The sequence below is a fragment of the Carassius gibelio genome, chromosome A8 (assembly GCF_023724105.1).
Source record: "Carassius gibelio isolate Cgi1373 ecotype wild population from Czech Republic chromosome A8, carGib1.2-hapl.c, whole genome shotgun sequence".
Lineage (NCBI taxonomy): Eukaryota > Metazoa > Chordata > Actinopteri > Cypriniformes > Cyprinidae > Carassius > Carassius gibelio.
Window position 1 is genome coordinate 15,577,918 of NC_068378.1, and position 20,428 is coordinate 15,598,345.

The window sequence follows — 20,428 nt, forward strand, 5'->3', positions numbered from 1 at the left end:
GTTTGCATTAAACACACAGTAACATTCAGATATTCCACTATGCCGCATACATACATTTGAGCACAAAAAGGGAGACATTAAAATACATTTAGAGGTAGTTTTAGTACAAGAAGGTCCATGGGCCAGCAAAAATGCTTGTGCCTGATTTTGAGTGTATGTGCGTCTGTTTCACTGGAATGTGCGATCAAGAAGGGGGGTTGTTTGTCTTCCCTTTTGAAGTTCGATATCGCATCTCTGGATAGTCTCCAAGGTGTTATAACTCTCATCCCCGCCAGGACATTGCCGTCATGGCGGCGCCCAGGGTGGTGAGTTATGTTGTAAGAGGGTTGTAAAACGAAAGTCCTTGTTTTTTCTTTAACTCACGTTCTGGTCTTTGAGTGTAGAATGTGTCAAAAGGGTCAGGGTTCATTAACATGGAACAGATGGTTGAATACCATCCGCTCATTGGTGTTACACTTTAGTCTTTGCAACTTTACAGATCTTCTTCATGACCAAGAGCTTGTAACACTCCAAAGAGAAAGGAAAAATTTAATTCACATCATATGACCCCATTAAATCATTTTCACACTCAAAAATTGCACTTTGTTTCCGAAATATTGCCCTTCTGCCCTTTCCTCTGTCATACTACAAATTTTATCACTCAAATTCTGCCATAGAAAGAAATACTGCCCCTTGTATCAACAACACAGACTTACAACTCTAAAATACTGCTCCTATATCTCTGAAATACAACATACTGCCAATTAAGTGTATCTGTGGTTGCAAATGAACCCTTTTTTTCATTCATTTGGATGGAGGGAAAAGTGTGCAAAATGTTTTTGCTGAATCAATTGATCACAAAGATGTTTCTCCAATGCACACTTTCAACTGTTCTCTCTATCCTTTTACAGTCTCATCTCTGGTGTGCCTTTTGGCCTGAAAAATAACAGTACATTTGTTGCAGATGCAGGCCTTTGTTAGTAGATAACTGGAAAGTAAAAAGTTGAAAAAAGGGAGGAAAAACATTAAAATAAATACAAGCATATACCACTACAGTGAAAAAAAAAATCTTACCAAGAAAGTGGCAAGATGAAAACCACTATTTTCTGTTTCAAACTTTCACATAGCATCTTTAGGTTACAATAACATTAAAAATTCGGTCCCACTTTATATTAGGTGGCCTTAACTACTATGTACTTACATAAAAAATAAGTACAATGTACTTATTGTGTTCATATTGTATTGTAAAACACTTTTGCTGCTATTTAGGTGGGATGGGGTAAGGTTAGGGAGAGGGTTGGAGGTATGGGTAAGTTTAAGGGTGGGTTAAGATGTAAAGTATGGGTCAACAGTGTAATTATAAATGTAATTACAGAAATTAAATACAGATGTAATTACATGTCATTTTTTAAAATATAAGTACAATGTAAAAAAATGTATGTACACAATAAGTACATTGTACTAAATTATTAATTAAAATGTAAGTACATAGTAGTTAAGGCCACTTAATATAAAGTGGGTCCAAAAATTCTAACTCGGGTTTTGATTTTCAAAGACTTATTCAAATAAAAAGAAAATATATTATTTTTTTATTTTTATTTGACCCAAAATGAATGAAAAAATAAATCCATGAAATTTTTTTTCTCTCAAAATGCAATAAATCAATTGAATCAATACGAAATGAATTTTTCATATCAAAACTGATGAAAATACACAACATAGTACAGTAAGTTGACCCACATTTGACAGCCTCTGAACCTGGTCAACACTAATCTATAATTATATACCGTAATTATATACAGGCACTGGACTAAAAATACATTCATCAGTCATCTCTTCCAAAATTAATTGAACAAATCCTCTTGTTAATGCTATAAATTAATTACAGCAATTAAATAAAATTACATCATGAACAGAAATTCCAAAACGACATTTCCCTTACATTTAAGCTCCAAAAGTGAATTCATCTTTGCCATTTTACATTCATTTAGTTGACTAGTGCTATGTGCGGTATTAAAAAAAAACATAAATGGAATTGATAAAAGACAGCGGCTATTTAATAACTCATAATAAAAAAATTCTAATACACTAATACACACAATGTCCTTCTACTGTGTGATCAATCTGTTGATTGTTAGGGAGTATAATGAAGCTCATTGGGTATTATGTAAAAAAATTATTTCTCTAAATTGAATGGGACTTGACTAAAAACTGCATTTCAGTTTCTATATTTTCTATTTATACAGTAGTACTCATTACAGAATTAACTTTTAATACTAATGAGTTTTCTATTTTTCTATGTGCCAAAATACTTCTATCCCAGCTTAATATGCAATGACTGTAAGTAAACCCCAAAAAAGCTGTTTGTCGTAACAATGAGGAGATGGAATTGATTGGGAAAACTGTTTGGAAAAAATGTGGTACTGTGGTGTGGAAATAACCCATATTTCTGTGAGAATATAAATGTCAGCAACAGTATCTTTTTGTTTGTTCATGGCAATCCACCTTCACACTGTAAAACTCGCTCCAGGCAGGGGTTTTCCTGCCCACCCCTCAGCTTGAACAGGAGAGATTTCTATTGAGCTCTGCTGGTTGGAAGATAATTAGTACGCTAAATCGGCATAATTTGACACATTCCCACAGTGGCTCATAGACTTCCCTGAGCCAGGCAAACTATTTCCAAATCACCCCTTTATGTTGTTTATCTCTCTTGCTTCAAAACACGCCATTCCCTAAAATTTCTCTTTTTCCCACACAAAATCTATCTTTTTTAGTCTGCTGAATAATGTGCCGGGAGTTGTGTTGTGCACCATGAATGTAAAGAGGCAAATTCATTATTAAACTGATACTAATCAGAAGAGGAACTCACAGGCCTCCATTACAAAACTGCAGGAGGGGGATATGGGAGCGTTCACTAAAAATGTACTGTGCCCACTAATAATGTCATTTATTTGTGCATGGTATTTGTGTTGTGTTAGCACCCAATTCACTAATGACATTATGCAAATCAGGTAACAGTGCAAACATGCCCAAAAATTAGTGCTGAATGCAATTTGCACAGTTCGGTTCCCCATTTTGCAGGCCAGTTGTATAATGGTAGATTGTGGAGGATGCAGAAACTACTGTACAGCATTGCTCCACTACTGCAGTCCAGGCACCTGAATCAGCTCTTTAAAATGCAGATTCTCATCAATGCCTTGTTTTTGGATATGTGCCCAGTTATAATACTCTTCTTCATCATTTGATCATCATTGGATGAGTTACTGCTGTCATGATCAATGCAAAATGTACACAAACTTCCATTTTCCACAAAAGTCTAAATGATAAAAATGTGCTCTTACTGGTTGGGTGGTACTATTAAATGTTCTCACATGATGTCTTCTGAACTTCCTCTTAGAAGTTTTATAGAGTAATGTTTACAGTATTAGCAGAAGCACACACAAATGCACACATGGATTTGTAGAGTTTATTTGCACTGTTTACCTAATGTCAATACATTGTGAATAAAAAAAAAAAGATTTTGTTTTCTCTCCAAATGAAATACTTAAATATGTCTGTCTGAGATAAAAGTAGCGGGAAAGAAGAAAGCTGTGCAGTGCTTTTTATTTTGCACAGTCTAAACCAATGGTCTATGTAGTTTTACTAGTTAATTTCTTTAGATTGATAATTTAATTTAATTAGATTATCAATTATTTTCATCCAGAGTTGCATTGTGAGGAGGCTGGAAGGGAACTGACTTTGCTAATTTAAGCTTAAATCTCCAATTGATGTCAAATACTTATCATTAGTTTTAGGCTGATGATACACGGTGCAAACTTTTGAGCAATTTTGCTGGGAAACTTTTTTTTTTTTTTTTTTTGCAATGTTGCTTAGGCACTTTCCCATTGAGAATGGGTAGCAAATTTAAAAATACATTTAGCCGAAAAAAATTCCCAAACCAAACAGACAAACAACAACATTACCAAAATCTGTACCAGCATGAACCACTACCAGAGATGTATAAAGTACTAGAGAACCATACTTGAGTAAAAGTACAAGTGCTCTATCAAAAAAGTGACTTGAGTAGAAGTAGAAGTGCTCTTTAAGCACCACACTTAAGTAGAAGTACTAAAGTATTCAAAATTTTTTGTACTTAAGTATTGCAAGTAGTCTATTTTAAAATTTACTACTCAAGTACTGAAAGTAAAAGTAGAAGTATTGTGTTATGTAGCTATTAAAGAAAATAGTCAAAAGTTTGAAAATATTGTTTTTACTATTTCAAATGATTAACCTAAAGGACAATCACAATTCCTTTGACTGTAACTTCTTGTAAACAAAAAACGGTTACTAGGGTTAGTTAGCCCAATTTGCAAAATGATGTCATTAATAACTTACACTCATGTTGTTTCAAACCCATAAGACATCAGAGGGTCAGTTAGAATTTTTTGAAGCATCGAAAATACATTTTGGTCAAAAAATAGCAAAAACTACGACTTTATTCAGCATTGTCTTCTCTTCTGTGTCTGTTGTAAGACAGTTAAAAACAAAGCAGTTTGTGATATCTGGTTCGCGAACGAATCATTCGATGTAACCGGATCTTTTTGAAACAGTACACCAAATCGAACTGAATCGTTTTAAACAGTTCGCGCATTAATCCACAGATGAATTAAGCTGTTAACTTGTTTAATGTGTCTGACACTCCCTCTGAGCTCAAACAAACCAATATCCCGGAGTAATTCATTGACTCAAACAGTACACTGACTGAACTGCTGTGAAGAGAGAACTGAAGATGAACACCGAGCCGAGCCAGATAATGACTTGTTCACGAGTCAAGAACCGTTTCTGTCAGACGCGTCCGATTCGTGAACCGAGGAGCTGATGATACTGCGCATGTGTGATTTAGCGTGAAGCAAACCGACACAGAGCGTTTGGAACTGAACTGATTCTTTTGGTGATTGATTCTGAACTGATTATGTGTTAATGTTATGAGCCCATGTGCAGTCAACGCCAATGACGCCATTGCATCGAGCGCAAAAGAATCGGTGAACTGTTTTCTTCAACTGGTTTATTGAATCGAACTGTCAGAAAGAACTAACGTTACTGGTCATCCGAAAACCGATGCAACCGGTTCTTGACTCGTGAACGAGTCATTATCTGGCTCGGCTCGGTGTTCATCTCTCTCTTCACAGCAGTTCAGTCAGCACGCGCAGTCTCGCTTGATTCGCTCAATGATGTGGCAGCTTCATCAAACCTGCCATCTACAGTTCTGGCAGTGGTTTGTAATGGAATGATTCGTAACATTATTATAATTGTAACGAGTAACGATGCAGCACATAAAAAAATATCGGAGTAAAAGTATTAAACTCAGCGAAAATATGTACCGAAGTAAAAGTGGAAGTAGGAGAAAAAAATAATACTCTAGTAAAGTACAGATACCGCGTTTTAGTACTTAAGTACAGTAGTGAAGTAGTTCTACTTCGTTACTATACATCTCTGCTTAGGCTTACTCTCTGTCTATGTGTAATTGTATAATTCAATATTTTGGAGCACTCATTATTGTATCAGAAAACATTTAGGAACAACATGATGACATTTAGATGGCACTGAATGAGGGAATGAGATCAGTGTAATGCTCATGTGCTAAAATGGTTTGTGTGTGTGTGTGTTTCAGAATGCAGGAGTGGGCGGCACAGAGGGTGTGCGCGTGGCTCTTGCTGGTGTTGTTGACCCTTCTGTCTCTCTGGGGTCATCTCTCTGATGCCTCGTCTCACCGCAGTCACATCGGTAAGTCAAGGTCAAGGTTCATTTGGTAAAGCTCGTTAATATTGCTTTTTTTCATTTTAATCTACAGTGTTGATCATTTTAATTAGCCGTCTCATTAAAAAACAGCTTATGTTGATTGCATGAAGCTAGATTTGGGGCGATATTACCATAAATATTTTAATTTTGCTTTTTAAGATCAGAAGTTTGGTTCTTGTGTCTATGTGTACCAGAAATGTGAACGATATAAATGCAAACCTAAGACAGAGAGTTTTTGCAGACAGCTCAGTGGTAGGTGGATGGTTAATTCAGCTTAAAATGTTCCAGTGAATGTTCTCTGTTTATGAGGAGAAGAGTTGATGGACCGCAGGACACTGACGTCTCTGGAGTCATGTAGAGGCTGCTGCAGAATGTTCCAGAAGAAAGTGATAAGAGTTTATTTTGCATAAGAACTTGTTTCTTTTATTTGGCAATTGAAGACGGTATACTGATTCTGATTTATGCAACTGGCAGACACTTTTTAAAATGAGTTGCATTGCATTCAAAGGGTGCATTTATCAGTTTATGGATCCCTGAGGATTGATCCCATGGACATCGTAACACTACATTTCTGATTAGATGAGTAACACTACCATTCAAAAGTTTGTGGTTGGTAAGACTTTTTAATGTTTTTGAAAGAAGTCTCTTATGCTGCATGTTTTTTTTTTTTTTTATAAAAAAATACTGAAAAAACATCAATACTGTGAAATAATTGTAAAAATTTTTTTAATTTTAATGTAATTTATTCATGTGATGGCAGTTTTCACCAGAAATGACTGTTTAAAGAAACTAGATAAATAAGAAAAAAAGTGATTCAATGTTGCAAACAATATTCAATTCTGCTGTTAAGCAGCTCTAAAATGACAAATACTATACAGTCATTGTTCAGTTGGAATCAGTTCGTTGTTGATTCAGTCTGGTCTAATAACTGTGTAAAGTCCATCATCCATCGATAATGACAGAAATGGAGAGAAATAAAAAAAAAAACTTTTGATGAATAGAAACATTCAAAAGAACACTCTTTCTTTCTTTTAAAAAAAATATTATATTTTTTATGCTTTGCCAGTTGGTTTCATCTATTTAACTACCTTAAATCAGCACTACATAAAATTCAACTTTTGTTATTTATTTTAATACACGTTCACTGTTGCAATATCTACCTGATTTTGTAGACAAGCTGATGATGCAATGCAGTGCAATTTGTTCTTTTTTTTTTTTTTAAACATGATTCACTAATTGTGTGAACTTCTCTCATCTGTCGCAGCAGAATGGTGGCTCAGACTATTTTTGAAGAGGTTGGAGGGGACCATAAATTGAAATATCAAATGTCTCATAGAGAATGATTTGTGAATTTATTGCTTTTTATTGTTGTGTAAAATACATCGAATTATACAGCATACTGCTTGAATCTATTGGTGTTGGCCCCTATAATCACACACAGTGTCTTTTTACAGTTATATTGGACATTAGAATATAGCCCAAATCCAGAGTGTCTATTTACACTAAGTGCAAATACCTGCCTTGTCGCCAGAGGCTATTTACACTAACTTTGCCAACCAATGTGTGGTTGGGCTGGACAACATTACAAATGACTTCAAACATCAGCTTCAGTGGCGCAAATGGTAAAGTGGTCGATTGTGTCGATCACTTTACCATTTGCGGAGTTCAAATATATATATATATATATATATATATATATATATATATATATATATATATATATATATATATATATATATATATATATATATATATATATATTAGGCCTTGCATAGACTAGTCGAGTAGTCGAGTGATCGATTACTTCAACAACTATTTGGCGCTGCCGTAAACAATCGACTACTCAAGAATACATTAACCATAATGCATACAAAGAGTTTTGAAGTACGACGTGAATTTTAGGATTACAATATTGCGTAGAGCTTTTACTTTCTATGAACTTATCTATGTTGCATGTAAAATTTAAATATGTAATGTATGCCTAATAATTAGGGTTGTGCATGAAGCCGGATACCTTATTCGGAATGGCTCGGATAATGGCTTCAATGATGAATAACGGACGAGGAATAATTCTGCCTGAATACTCGACTGAGGCTGGCACAGTCCGGTGTTTGCTATATAAAAGTTGAGTCAGGGGATCAGCGCAATATTATACACAGACCTCTAAAGTCACAAGTGTTAAGTGAATGAACTTTATGAATGAAAAGAGCACAAATCAAACACCGCATTGCTGTTGCCTCTCCGTGTATCTCTCAGAAATCAGAGCTTTGCAAGAGTCATTTCACCTATAAAAATACATCATACACGTTCTATTATCTGTATACATTTAAAAGGAGATGATTTAAACATTAGGCTATGATTTTTTACAATTTTATATATATATATAAAATTGGGGAGGGCAGTATCAATTTAATAATTTTAATAAAAATGATAATTTACACTCAATACATTGTTATTATTGCATAATGTTTATATTGTATTACAAAAATGAGTTGCAGATATCTGCCACTATTTGCAATAAGTAGTATAAATAGCAGAAAATACTGGTATTTTTATAGTGTTAATATGTACCACTATTGCACTTAGTGTAAATAGAATCCATTGCTTTTTACACTTAGTGTAACATCTATTGCTAATTCCACTTAGAGTAAATAGCATCTATTGCTGTTTGCACTTAGTGCAAATAGCCACTGCCTATAAAATATGTGTGCTTTTGTTTACTACAGTTTTCCCTGCACAATAATTCTTCATTTTGATTGGATAAGTAGCCAGAAGTTAAATATGTCAGCCACTGAGAGGTGGGAAATAGTTCAGACAATCAGTTAATTACACACTACTGCTAACAGGTCAGAGCGAGGTGGCTGAACACACACACACACTAAACCACTGGGAGGGAGAAACTAATAACTCTAAACTCTTCTTCTCTATACGAGCAGCAAAAGCTTCAGGGACAATGAGCTAAATGAGAGTGAAGTATTTGTTTTGCACACACACATACACAGGGAATATAGCCAGAAAGTGTGCTGCTACCGTAGGTCATTCTTTATGAGGCTCATCCTCTCAATAAAACTAATATCCCTGGAGAGAGAAAGAAAGAGAGAGAGAGTAAAGGAGGGAGAAATGCTGCAGAGATCTATTGAAGGGCATAAAGAAGAGAAAGATACAGAAGTGTGGAAAGAGAGACAGAGACAGGTGAGTGTGTCATGAGATGAAACGCAGGAAGAGACATGGCTCTTGTGGATGACTGCAGTCCTGAGATCTCCTGCCCTCTGAATGTGTGTGTGTGTGTGTGTGTGTGTGTGTGTGTCCTGTGCCCTTCTGCCCTGTAAAACATGAGTCTCGCTCTGTCTGTCTGACATGTCCTAAACCTACCCACCTTAAACAAGACACTGAGACCAGTGACATCAAAACTATGAAAAGAAATAGTTCAATTCAGCAGGGAAGGTGTGTCATAAGGACACAGAGGAAAGAGTTTATAAATTATAAATGGGAAAATTAATTGAGATTAACCTGATAAAAATTAATAAATTAGCTGATTTGAGTCACTGTGTACAATAATGAATTCACAGAATCGCTGTGTAGCTTTGAACACCTGTATAGCAAAATACTTTTCATAAGTATGTTTTCCACTCATTCTACATCTTAGTCTACGAGTAGCATTGGAAAGTTGTGATGTGGTTAATTATGATGTTTTATGTACAGTACATGATTCAAGTTGCTTTTTTATATAAAATATTTTATATATTAATTTAATGTGTAGTACTGGTTTCAAAAAACTTGTTTTAGTGAATTTGTTCATTGGCAAATTGGAGATTGAACATAAAAAAGAATCAATTCACCAATTTCAGTCATTGTGTAGCATTTTTGTGAAGCAAAATACTAAGCTAACCGCTGATTTTCATAACGGTTAGTAAAGTGTGAAAAACTCACTGAGGTACTGTAACTGCATAGCATAACATGTATATTCTATAACTAGACTGCTGTTTTTTGCTGTAAAGATTTTTGTTGTTTTTGTAGTTACAACCCAGGTTTTACAGTTATTTAGTGTAAGTGTAAATCTCTTAAAGTTTAACACTGTCACCATAATTGAGAGTCATTCTTTCAAAAATACTTTTGTGAGACATATACTAGCAACAAACAACTTTTTTTTTCTAATTAAAATGATAAAATGTAATGTTTGAAGATTTTTGCAAGCTTATATATCTTTATTGTAGCCACTGGTTGTTTGTAGATTGTAGCATAGTTAACTTATTTTCTAAGAGCAGCTTGACTGTAGTTAAGTAGCTTTGAGTTTTAAAGTTGCTTCCCCAACACTCATTGTGTGTTTGAGTGTGTGTGAGGGTCACATTGTCACACAGCTCGCTGACCGATGGTGCTGTCATGTGCCAGAACCAAAGTGGTTGGTTTTTATGATTTCTGTCATCCCTGACCTTGTTTTATCCCCAGTCTGCCGCCTGCCTTATATTCTCTGTCTCTTTCTGTTTGAACATCAACAATAAAACCATATCAAAAACCAGTCAAATTCCCTGTAAAGTTCAAACACTAATCTTTGAGTCAGTCAGGCTTTTTTATGGATTATACTGCATGTTTAGAAATAGCATTTGAATGGTGACAAAGTAAATTAACACTTAGGGTTTGCTGGTATGAAACATATTTTAGATCATTCAAGTTTTTACATTTTAGATCATTTTCACAAATGAAGTGATAAAGAGAAAACACTTTTCTCATACATTTGTCCCCCACCCACCTCCACAAACACACACATTCTGTTATATTCAAAAGCTGTTGTGTTGCCGCTGCATCAGATCTCCCTGCTTATTTAACCATTTCATGAGTTTTCAGTGTGTGAAGTCGTACAGCTCAGATTATAAGAACTGATTCACAATCTCGTAACTTCTTTTTGCTTGAGTTCTAGCTTGAACTCCATGCATGATTCTCTGTTATGTGTTATCTCTTCCTGTGACAGTACACAGCCTGTCCGAGATGCCCATATGGCCTGTGAGAGACACAGAAGGAGAACTAAAAATGTGAAATTTTCAAGCACGCTGCTCTGTTTCATCTGTGGTATAAAACATGTAGGTCACAGCACCATCAAACCCTCCCCAAGCTCCCCAGCCTCATTCAGTTTCATTCAACCATCTTTTTTCACCACTTTTGGGCTTTAGTCGCTATTTTTAAAATCATGTCACTTTGGTAGCAAAGCTATTGTATTCAGTTCATTACAGGGAGGCATTGACAAATGTTACATTTTCTCCAAACATATATTTCAGCAATATAGTCATACTGTATATCCAGTGCTTTACAGTACTCAAAAGTTTGGGGTTGGCAAGGTTTTTTTATTTTTTTTTTAAATTGGTTTTGAAAGAAGTCTTCTTGATGAACAGTTTAATTTTAATATATTTTTTAATTATAATGTATTCCCATGATGGCAATACTGAATTTTCAGCAGCAATAGCCTACTTCATTGTTCAGTGTCACATGATCCTTTACATGTCCACATTTCTTATTATTGATGTTGAAAAGAGTTAAGTGGCTTAATGTTTTGTGTGGAAACTGTGATACATTATTTTTTAGGCTTGAACGTAAAGTAGTAGGCTTGAACAGTAGTGTTTTAGTGACGGTTTAGAATCAAAATTAGACTTCCTTATTCCTGAACGAATAACTCTTTTGAGTTGTTTTGTCTGATAAACTAGGTGTAGAGGCTACAAAATGTTCTAAATATATTCACAATTGATTCTTAATCTGAATCACACTCTGAAGCTTGGAGTGGTTTTTCAGTCGGCAGTACTGTAAGAAGAAACTTTAGAACACAGAGAATGAAAAGAGTGCTTTTTAGTATTTGTGTTTATATTTAATATGTATATATCAATTACGTTTGCCATGTAGGGTACTTCCATTAGCTACTTTCAGCTTTTAGCTCTGCTAAGCAAAGTATCCCTGCTTTAAAGTATTTTTATGCAACCCTTTTTTCATTAATTATTATCATTCACTTGTAATTTCATTTAGATTGAGGCACCCTTTTAAGCAACTGGCTCTGGGCTCCATTAGTGTTTGATTATTCAAAACAACATTACTGTATATTCTGTGCTTTTATTTATAATTTGCTGACTAAAATTCTAGCAAGGCTGTTGCTCTAGAAAGAAGTGCCTGCTGGTCATAATTAATTATGCCGCCTGTGATTGGTCAAAAGAGGCTTCCCTAAGTGTGTGTTAAGAACACACTAGAGTAAGTGATTTAAAATGGGCATTTATGAGTGTCATAAGCAGACTGCTTTGAGCTTGATGGGTGTTTATGTATTCCATCAGAGCATGGTGTTTAATCTCTGAGCAGATGGCAGCGAGCTCACACTCTCCATAAACAAAAACAGCTTCCTATCCATCAGGCGTCCTGATTACCGTGAAATCAAACATGTGTTCAGGCAGAATTCTGCATGAGAAAAGCTGCTGACACATTATTCTTAAAGGATAAAAAAAAAAGGTGCTGATAGGTGTGATTCCTCTGCTCACGATGTGGAGGTGTTATTTTGAGAGTGCTGTTGAAAGGGAACTTTTATGTAACTATGCAGAACATACCCTTCCTGTGAACCTGCTAATGGGTTAATGTTTTTAATGTTAAGGCCTTACAGTGCAGAGAAACAGTACTGAAAAGTTGCTTCTATTTAAGAGAATACGGAAAAATAGTATCCTCAGTCTTAAAAGGATCATTCACCCAGGAATGAAAATTCTGTCATAATTTTCTCACCATCGTGTCATTCCAAATATACAGTACATTATGAATGTCAATGGGAATCTAAGACACTTCAAGACACCAAAAAGATTTATTTTAGGATTATGTACATACTATTATAGTATTTGTTAATATTGTTACGTGTCACGCGCACGCACACCAAAGAAAAGAGTGCCGCATGGAGTTCAATCTCCTGCTTCCACAAACACACCGGCACACAACCAATAAGTCAAGGAAAAAAGTATTTATTCCTTTACATTGAGATGACACATTGTCGTAATTAAGAATAACTTAGGCTGAGAGGGTTTCAGACGGCCAAAACAATAAACAAATGGAGGAGTTTTAGGTCCTCTTCCCTGGAATTAAACAATAAATAAAATACAAAGCCTGACCTCCCTTGCTGACCATTAAACAGGAGAAAACTATATGAAAGGAAAGAAAAGGGCCAAATACCTCTCTCGCAGGTTACTTTAAATAAATGATGATTTGTTCGCCAATACAATACCGGCCTAATACCACTACCAGTTCTAACTCCTCACCAGAAGTTTTACATGAACTGGGACACAGCACAGCTCTCTCAGGTTAACACAACACTGTTTTAAGCTGCAGTCGTACAGTACACACACGATCTACACCAAGGAAGCAGGTGTTTATCCATGCGTTGAGACACTTCAGCCCCACCCACTTAGCAATTGCACCGGTTGCTCAAAACAAAAAAACAATTGGAATAATTTTAGTTAACAATAAAACGTTAATGTTAAGATGCATGAATTTAATCCACATGACTCGTCTATTATGTTTGACTTTTGATGTTCATATGACCATATTTAATGTATTCTGTGTATACATGCTTTGATCAGTGTTTTGATTTCATTTGGAAGTGAATAAAGCCTTAAATATTATATATATATATATAATCACGTTCATACCATATTGACCTAGTGATCACATTGCTTCAGAAGTTGGCTGAATCACCTATATACTCCTTTTTGGAGTTTGAAACTTTTGAACCCCATTGACATTTTTATTATTTGAACAAAAACAGCTCAAACATTCTCCAAAATATCTTCTTTTGTGTTTCATTCTTTATGACAGAATTGTCACTTTGGATGAACTATCCTTCATATCAAATAAAAGCAGCCTGCTCTCACATTATACATACACGGTTGTGAAAGGCTTTCTGAAAATCTTTGTTTAACTGACAAGGGCAGTTTAAAATACGAGAAAAGGAGAGAGCGAGAGAGAGGGGCGTCTCCTGGGACATTTCCCGTCACATTCTCACTAGGTGGTCTCATCAGGGTTCTGTATAAATGTGCTGACCCCCTCCACAGGACCTGAGGGAGATCGTTCACACCACAAGTATGTATTTCAAGATGCTGATGGAGCCAGCACTCTGGGACCGCATGCTGTCCTCTGACATTTGATGAGACTCTGGATGACAAGACGGAAATGAGGAAGAGATGAATGCGGAGGGAAGGAAGAAACACAGAAGCAGAGGATGACAGGAAAGGGGAAAGGTTTCGTTCTTCTCAAATTGGAGCCAAAGAATAACATCTTCGGCTTTAACAGGATTGGACAGTCGTTAAAAATGTCACTTTTTTTTTTTTTACTCTTTACCCCTCCCTTTGTCTCTCTCAAGGGTCTGAAGTGTATGAGAGAATATTTGTTTGAGAGTTGGCTGTTTGCACTGGGAGTTTGACTGAGGTGTGTAAATGTGGGTCAGCCTGAGAAGGAAGGAACGCTAACCTCTGGATTATTGGAAGAGGCCTGACCACAGCAGACTGGTCGTGTGATGCTCATGTCTGCCCATGTTTCTCTTCTCGTTTATTCCCATAGGCCTCTCCCTGACATTTCAAAATATTTCAAACAGCCATAGCCTATCTGCATTCTTTATACAAGACTTAAACAACAAAATAAAATAAAAAATCCCCAATATGTGTAGGGTTGCATGGCATAGAGTAGAATAAAACAATACTGCAGAATTGGTATGTATCAGCATTTTGGTTCAGGCAATGTGACATGAAGCATGTAAATGTATTGATCCAATCATTTATTTATTTATTTTTTTTGGGGAGATTCTATTTTTCAAGTAGTGCACTCACTTTTTCTACAGTAAGTGCACACATTTTCTGGTACATGTTACTAAAATAAAGTACTGAAGCCAGCATTTCTACACTGTTTTCTGTTGAATTATTGATATTGAATTATTAAATCTATCACCATCATACAGTACCTGAGGCAAGTTATTTTTCACAGTGAAATGAATGTAGCGACAGATCATTTGTTCAGAATTGTGATGTACATCTGAATGAAATGGATTATCAAAAAAGAAAAGAAAAAAAAGAAAGAAACGAGGAAAAAAACTGTAGGGCAGGGACTTCTTTCTATCCATTGGTTGTTCGTTGGATGAAGCCAGATCTGAAAGCATATATGTTTGCAGTCGATTATAAGAAAAGGGGTGGAGCTTAAACTGACTAAATGATTGGAGAAGTCTAGTATACTTGTACTGTACATCACCAGAGAGAAGTCTCTAATTTGACTGGAAGGTCCAGTTGATATTCTGATTATTATAATTATTAGGCTAAAAATTTTAGTATGGATAAATTGTTCACAATAAGATCAATAACCCACATTTAGAAAATTGATATGGTGAATTTTGATTTCATGACTTTAAGATTTAGTATACATACTGAGGCTGTGTTGTAGTGAAGCCAAAATTGTGGTCCCAATATACTCTATGAGACTTCTCGTCCTTGTCTCTTTTCTCAGTCAATGAAAATCTCAGTGTGGGATTTAAGTGTGTTATCCTTGGTGTGTCTAACACTCTCAGTAAGTCTCACTCTTTCAGTGTGTCTGTCTTTGATGGATGGCACTTTTTACCTCTATTCGATTGTCTTATAATTAATGTCAATGCTGCTGATGCCCTGATGGAGATGGAAAGTGAGAGATTAGAGGGGGAAAATTGGACAAAGTGCTTACTGGGCAGATATTGCGCTCAGCCGTCATTTTACATGAACCTCTCCATTTCACAGTTATCAGGTAGGGATGATCTCCTGTCTCCTGCTACAGGGGGCTTAAATAATCTAACACCCCACTTTCCCATAGACAGTGTATGCTGAGGACAGCATGTTTTAACAGGATTAGCAGATTAGAGGGGGGTAGAGCAGATCTTTCCACCTGCAACGCCACACGCAGACCTCTCGCAGTCAGCAACACACAGCTGGAAGGAGACAAGACACAAACCAGATCAGAAGTGAGAATAAATATCCCTGACATGGCAGAGATCTGAAATGTGTGAGAGAAATATGCTTAAACTGGGTTTGTATTTGCTAGTCCTTTAATATAAAACATTAAAATTAAACACAAATGCTACTAAAATACTAATCCGCTTTTTGCTGTAATCCGACTTTAATATTACATACACTTTTTGGGCAGAGAGAGAGAGAGAGAGTTAGTGTGTGTGTGTGTGTGTGTGTGTGTGTGTGTGTGTGTGTGAGTGGGAGCCAAAAGAGACTGTTTTGCAATATTTTGATATTTAATGATGCTTCATTATATCTGCACAGGAAGTGATGTCATTAATACTGTAGCTCATTCTCGCCATCTGTCTGTGTATTTGTGACACATTCTGGGAGCAGCATGTCTAAACGCTTAATTTCTGTGCAAGAGAGGTCATTATTGCTCCTATTTACAGATTTCCAAAAGTGACGCATAATAACACATGACAGAAATCTGCTTAGGGAAAACAGTAAACAGTAACAACTGCTGCAGTATACATTGATATTTTAGTATTATTTACTTTATATACTACTTTAGTATTTACTCATATTTTGAATGAGCTTTCATTGTATAATTTCTATGTTTCAAGTTTAAGTAAATATGCATGTCATTTTTATTAGTATATTTTTCATTATTATTATTTTTTGTTATTATTTAATACTTCTACTTATTTCAAACCTATTTTTGGTACTTCAGTGTGAAATTATTTTATTATATAATTTGTTATTGATTACTTTATTGACCTTTTTTTTTTAGTTGCAACATTGCTAATTTTCATTAGTTTTTTGTCTATTATTTGAATATGAACTCTTTTCAGTTAATAAAATCAATGTTTAATAGTTTTCATTTTCAAGATGGGCAACACTTCTCTCAACCTCCTCCACCATTGTTGAAATGTATTTATTTTTTATTTTTTATAGATGCATGGCAGTCCATTCTGGGATTGTAATTTCTCTGAAAGATACATTGACTGTTTCCTTACTATTTGGCTAAAACATGTCATCTTAAAAAGAACATGTCTTTTGGAAAATCCTTTGGTGTCAGCGTCCTTAAAATGCCGTCTAGATAGGCAGCTCACTAAGTGTTGGAACAGAGCTATTATACCTGTGGAACTCATTAGGGACACTAGGATTCATAAGAACCATCCTGCTTTAATCGGGTTTATACATGCTCCAATAGACACTACAACAAAAGAGCAATTGGCTTGTACTTTAATAGAAAGACAATCTCTTAATGACTAAAGAGAATGCAAGAGAGAGGGAGAGAGAAAGAGAAAGTGCACTGGTGCAGGTGTAATTCCATTATCCCTCTCAGTAGTGCAACTGCTCCAGGTGTCTGCATTGCTCCGGAGCAGCAGGGCGTTTTCTCTCATCAAAGCTTCATAATCATCTTGCTAATGAATATAATCACTGCACAAGTGCAGACTGTGATTGGATGATAGCCTGAGATCAACCCCTCCCAGAGATTATAAACCAGAGATCACTCACCCTTTCTTGGTTAATGGGGCATTCAGAAGTGGCTGCCGTGATGGCCAAAATACACACTTGCACATACACTTCCACAAACTGCATGGAGGCAGTACACTTTGGTGTGATTAATGTGTTGTTTATTAAAGATTATGGTTCAGATTCAATTATAACTGTAGTTAATGATGTTAAAAAAGATCAGTTAGTAGCAGCATTTTTATATTTCAGGGTGCTTGCTTGTTCACTTTGGCATATTTCATGTATTTAAAATAATAATAGATTTTATTGTGTGTGTGTGTGTGTGTGTAGTGAGAACTTAGATGATAATTGTTTTGTTTTCTTAACATTAATGAAAAACTGTATTTTTGTTGTTTCTGCAGTATTATTTGTAATTAAACATCACAGATTTGTATAAAAGGGTTGGAGAAATTGCAATCTTGTGTCTCACTGTCTAAAAAATGATAATAAAAGAAAGAGATCAAACCACTCTGGTGGTCCATGTGGAGAAAGCTGTAGCTGTTACATCAGAGCAGAGTATTGTAGTGGATGACACTAGAGAGCGGGTTAAAAGGGTTTTTAATGGGATGCCCATATTCCCAATCCATCTAGCCTTTGTTTTAAACACACGCCTCCACTCGTGCAGACTGCAGTAAAGCAGGCACATAGATAATGAGGTGCACACACACACACACACACACACACACACACGCACACGCATACACACGTTTGTTTTTGTAAAAAAAATGGGGACATCCCATAGGCGTAATGGTTTTTATACTTTACAAACTGTATATTCTATCGCCCTACACCAACCCTTCTCCTAAATCTAACCCTCAAAGGAAACTTTGTGCAGTTTTACTTTCTCAAAAAAAAAAAAAAAAAAAATCATTCTGCATGGTTTATAAATGCTTTGAAAAATCGGGACATGGATTATGTCCTCATAACTCCTTGTAATACCTGTGTCATACCCATGTCATTATACAGAGTTGTGTCCTGATATGTCAAAAAAACAAGAGCACACACACACACACACACACATTTTATGGAACAAACCCTACCAAAATCATCATTACATCAAGACATCAATCTAGCGTCATCAGCATCGACCTGAAAATGATTGTAGTCGTTTTTCATTTGTCTTTGTACAATATCTCTTAAGATTTGCAGGTTACTGACTTTGTGTGTCAACTGATAACTTGATTCCCTCTTTCTTATATACTGTATCTGTATGTGTGTGTCAGATGGTAAAAGATCTCTATTCTATATGAATTATGATGTGTGTGGGGATCTGGTGAACTCTGCTGTGTGGTCGAGCTCAGAATTGTCCTCTGAAATAGAGCCTGATTGAAATTGCCATAAAATGACACAGACTTTAATAGCCATGTCATGAAACTCCCCCTCAAAAAGCTGAAGGAAAGATCTGCTTGTAAAAAGTCCAATATGTCCCCAGGGATGTTTACAGGACTGGATCTTTAGAGGAGATCAGATGTCATCAGACTCACCTTTCAGTCCAACTCGACTAATCAAAGCATATAATAAACAACAATTATATTATATTATATTATATTATATTATATTATATTATATTATATTATATTATATTATATTATATTATATTATATTATATGTAACCTAGACTGCTATTTCTGGACATCGCACACTCCCTCAACACACCAGAATAATACACACAAAACCACAAACACCACACATCACATACTCCTTCCAGCCTCTGCAATCATCGGTTTGCATAACATGTTTAAATTATGTATAGGATTGCATGTTTGAATGATGCAGAATATGCTTGTGCAATATGGGGAGATATTTTTAGTTACACTATTTATGACATAAGTCTGTGCAATTGCTGTGCTCAACATACATAATACAGCACCGGTATTAGCTGTTAGTACACTTACCTGTCCACAAGGTACAGTAGTAACTACTACTAATACACTTAGGCAGTCACAGAGTGCAAAGAAATTCTGCTTTACAGAATCATCTGAAATGAGGTTTAAATGTGTCTAGAGTAACATTGTTGCAATGAACAAACACTTTTTGGTAAATTAATTATGCCTTTTGAGGCTTTTGCGGGAGTATGTTCAAGTGTACCATGGTGTTTCTACAGCTTTGGACAAACTAATTGCTTTTCCACCACATTTAAAATGATTCATATTGTTTATTAATATTCTGTGTGGAAATTGAATTTTAAACACTTTTCAGATACAATATATATATATATATATATATATATATATATATATATATATATATATATATATATATATATATATATGTATATATATATACTTATATATAAGTTTTTTGCCTCCTGCATGCTCTTCAGGGACACTGCTGTCTCCTTGGTAAGCAAGTGTTGTACATTAACTTGATAAATTAATAACACATATTGAAATATAGTTTATAATTTTTCAGTTTTTATTATTTATTCATTGTTTAGATTTTTTAGTTTGATGTAGCCTTCATATAACAAAAAAATGCAATAGTTGAAATCTGTAAGGTTTATTAAAAATCAACTCACATAAAAGCCACCCATATATACAAGAATCCAAAACCCTAAACCGTGGCAAAATCTGAAAGTATTGATTAGATGTAAAATGAAAAATATAAGAAGGAGATACAGCCGAAAAGAACATGTCCAAAACACAAGACATGGCCTTGCACCCTTACATTTCCAGCACTTGTTAAGACATTATTTCTCACTGCCTCAGTGCGGTAGTTTTCTCATGTGTATGTCTCTATTTCTGAGAAATATTTTCAATTTGAATGTGCCTTCAAACCTACAGATGGAGCGAGAAAAACCCATTACCTTTAGCAATGCATCTCTTTATACATCTGGTCTTATGAACAGTCAAACACGTTAATGGTATATGAGCACATGTGTATGTGTTGTTTTATAATACCTGCCAGGAATCAGCTTACAGTGTTTTGCAGTGCAGGGAATAAACAATTGAGTGCATAACTACTACTACACACACAAGCACAGTGAATTCAGTAATATACTGTATTAAAGCCATCCAAAAGATCGATTACAAAATGAAAGCTTAAGACCTTCTAGTCTAACACAGTAACTTCAACAATAGCTTTGTCGTCGTCTTTCTACACGTCTCTGTAGTAGAATATCTCTTATATTTTTTTATTCCATCTTCCTTTCACCCTCTATCTCTCTTCTGTAGGATATGAGATAT

At 35.3% G+C, this 20,428-nt stretch overlaps 1 protein-coding gene across 4 annotated transcripts in view; it reads left to right on the plus strand.

The window, feature by feature from the left end:
* The window catches only part of LOC128018606 (chemokine-like protein TAFA-2), an 85,607-nt gene that overhangs the window by 56,145 nt on the left and 9,034 nt on the right, over positions 1-20,428 (plus strand). For 3 of the 4 annotated variants that reach the window (XM_052604218.1, XM_052604220.1, XM_052604219.1), the window contains exon 2: positions 5,630-5,742. In XM_052604218.1, coding sequence (XP_052460178.1) covers positions 5,631-5,742 — 112 coding nt within the window. In that variant the 5' untranslated portion in view covers position 5,630. Of the gene's footprint in view, positions 1-5,629; positions 5,743-6,050; positions 6,371-20,428 lie in introns of those variants that run through there. The other variant, XM_052604221.1, reaches the window with a different exon arrangement.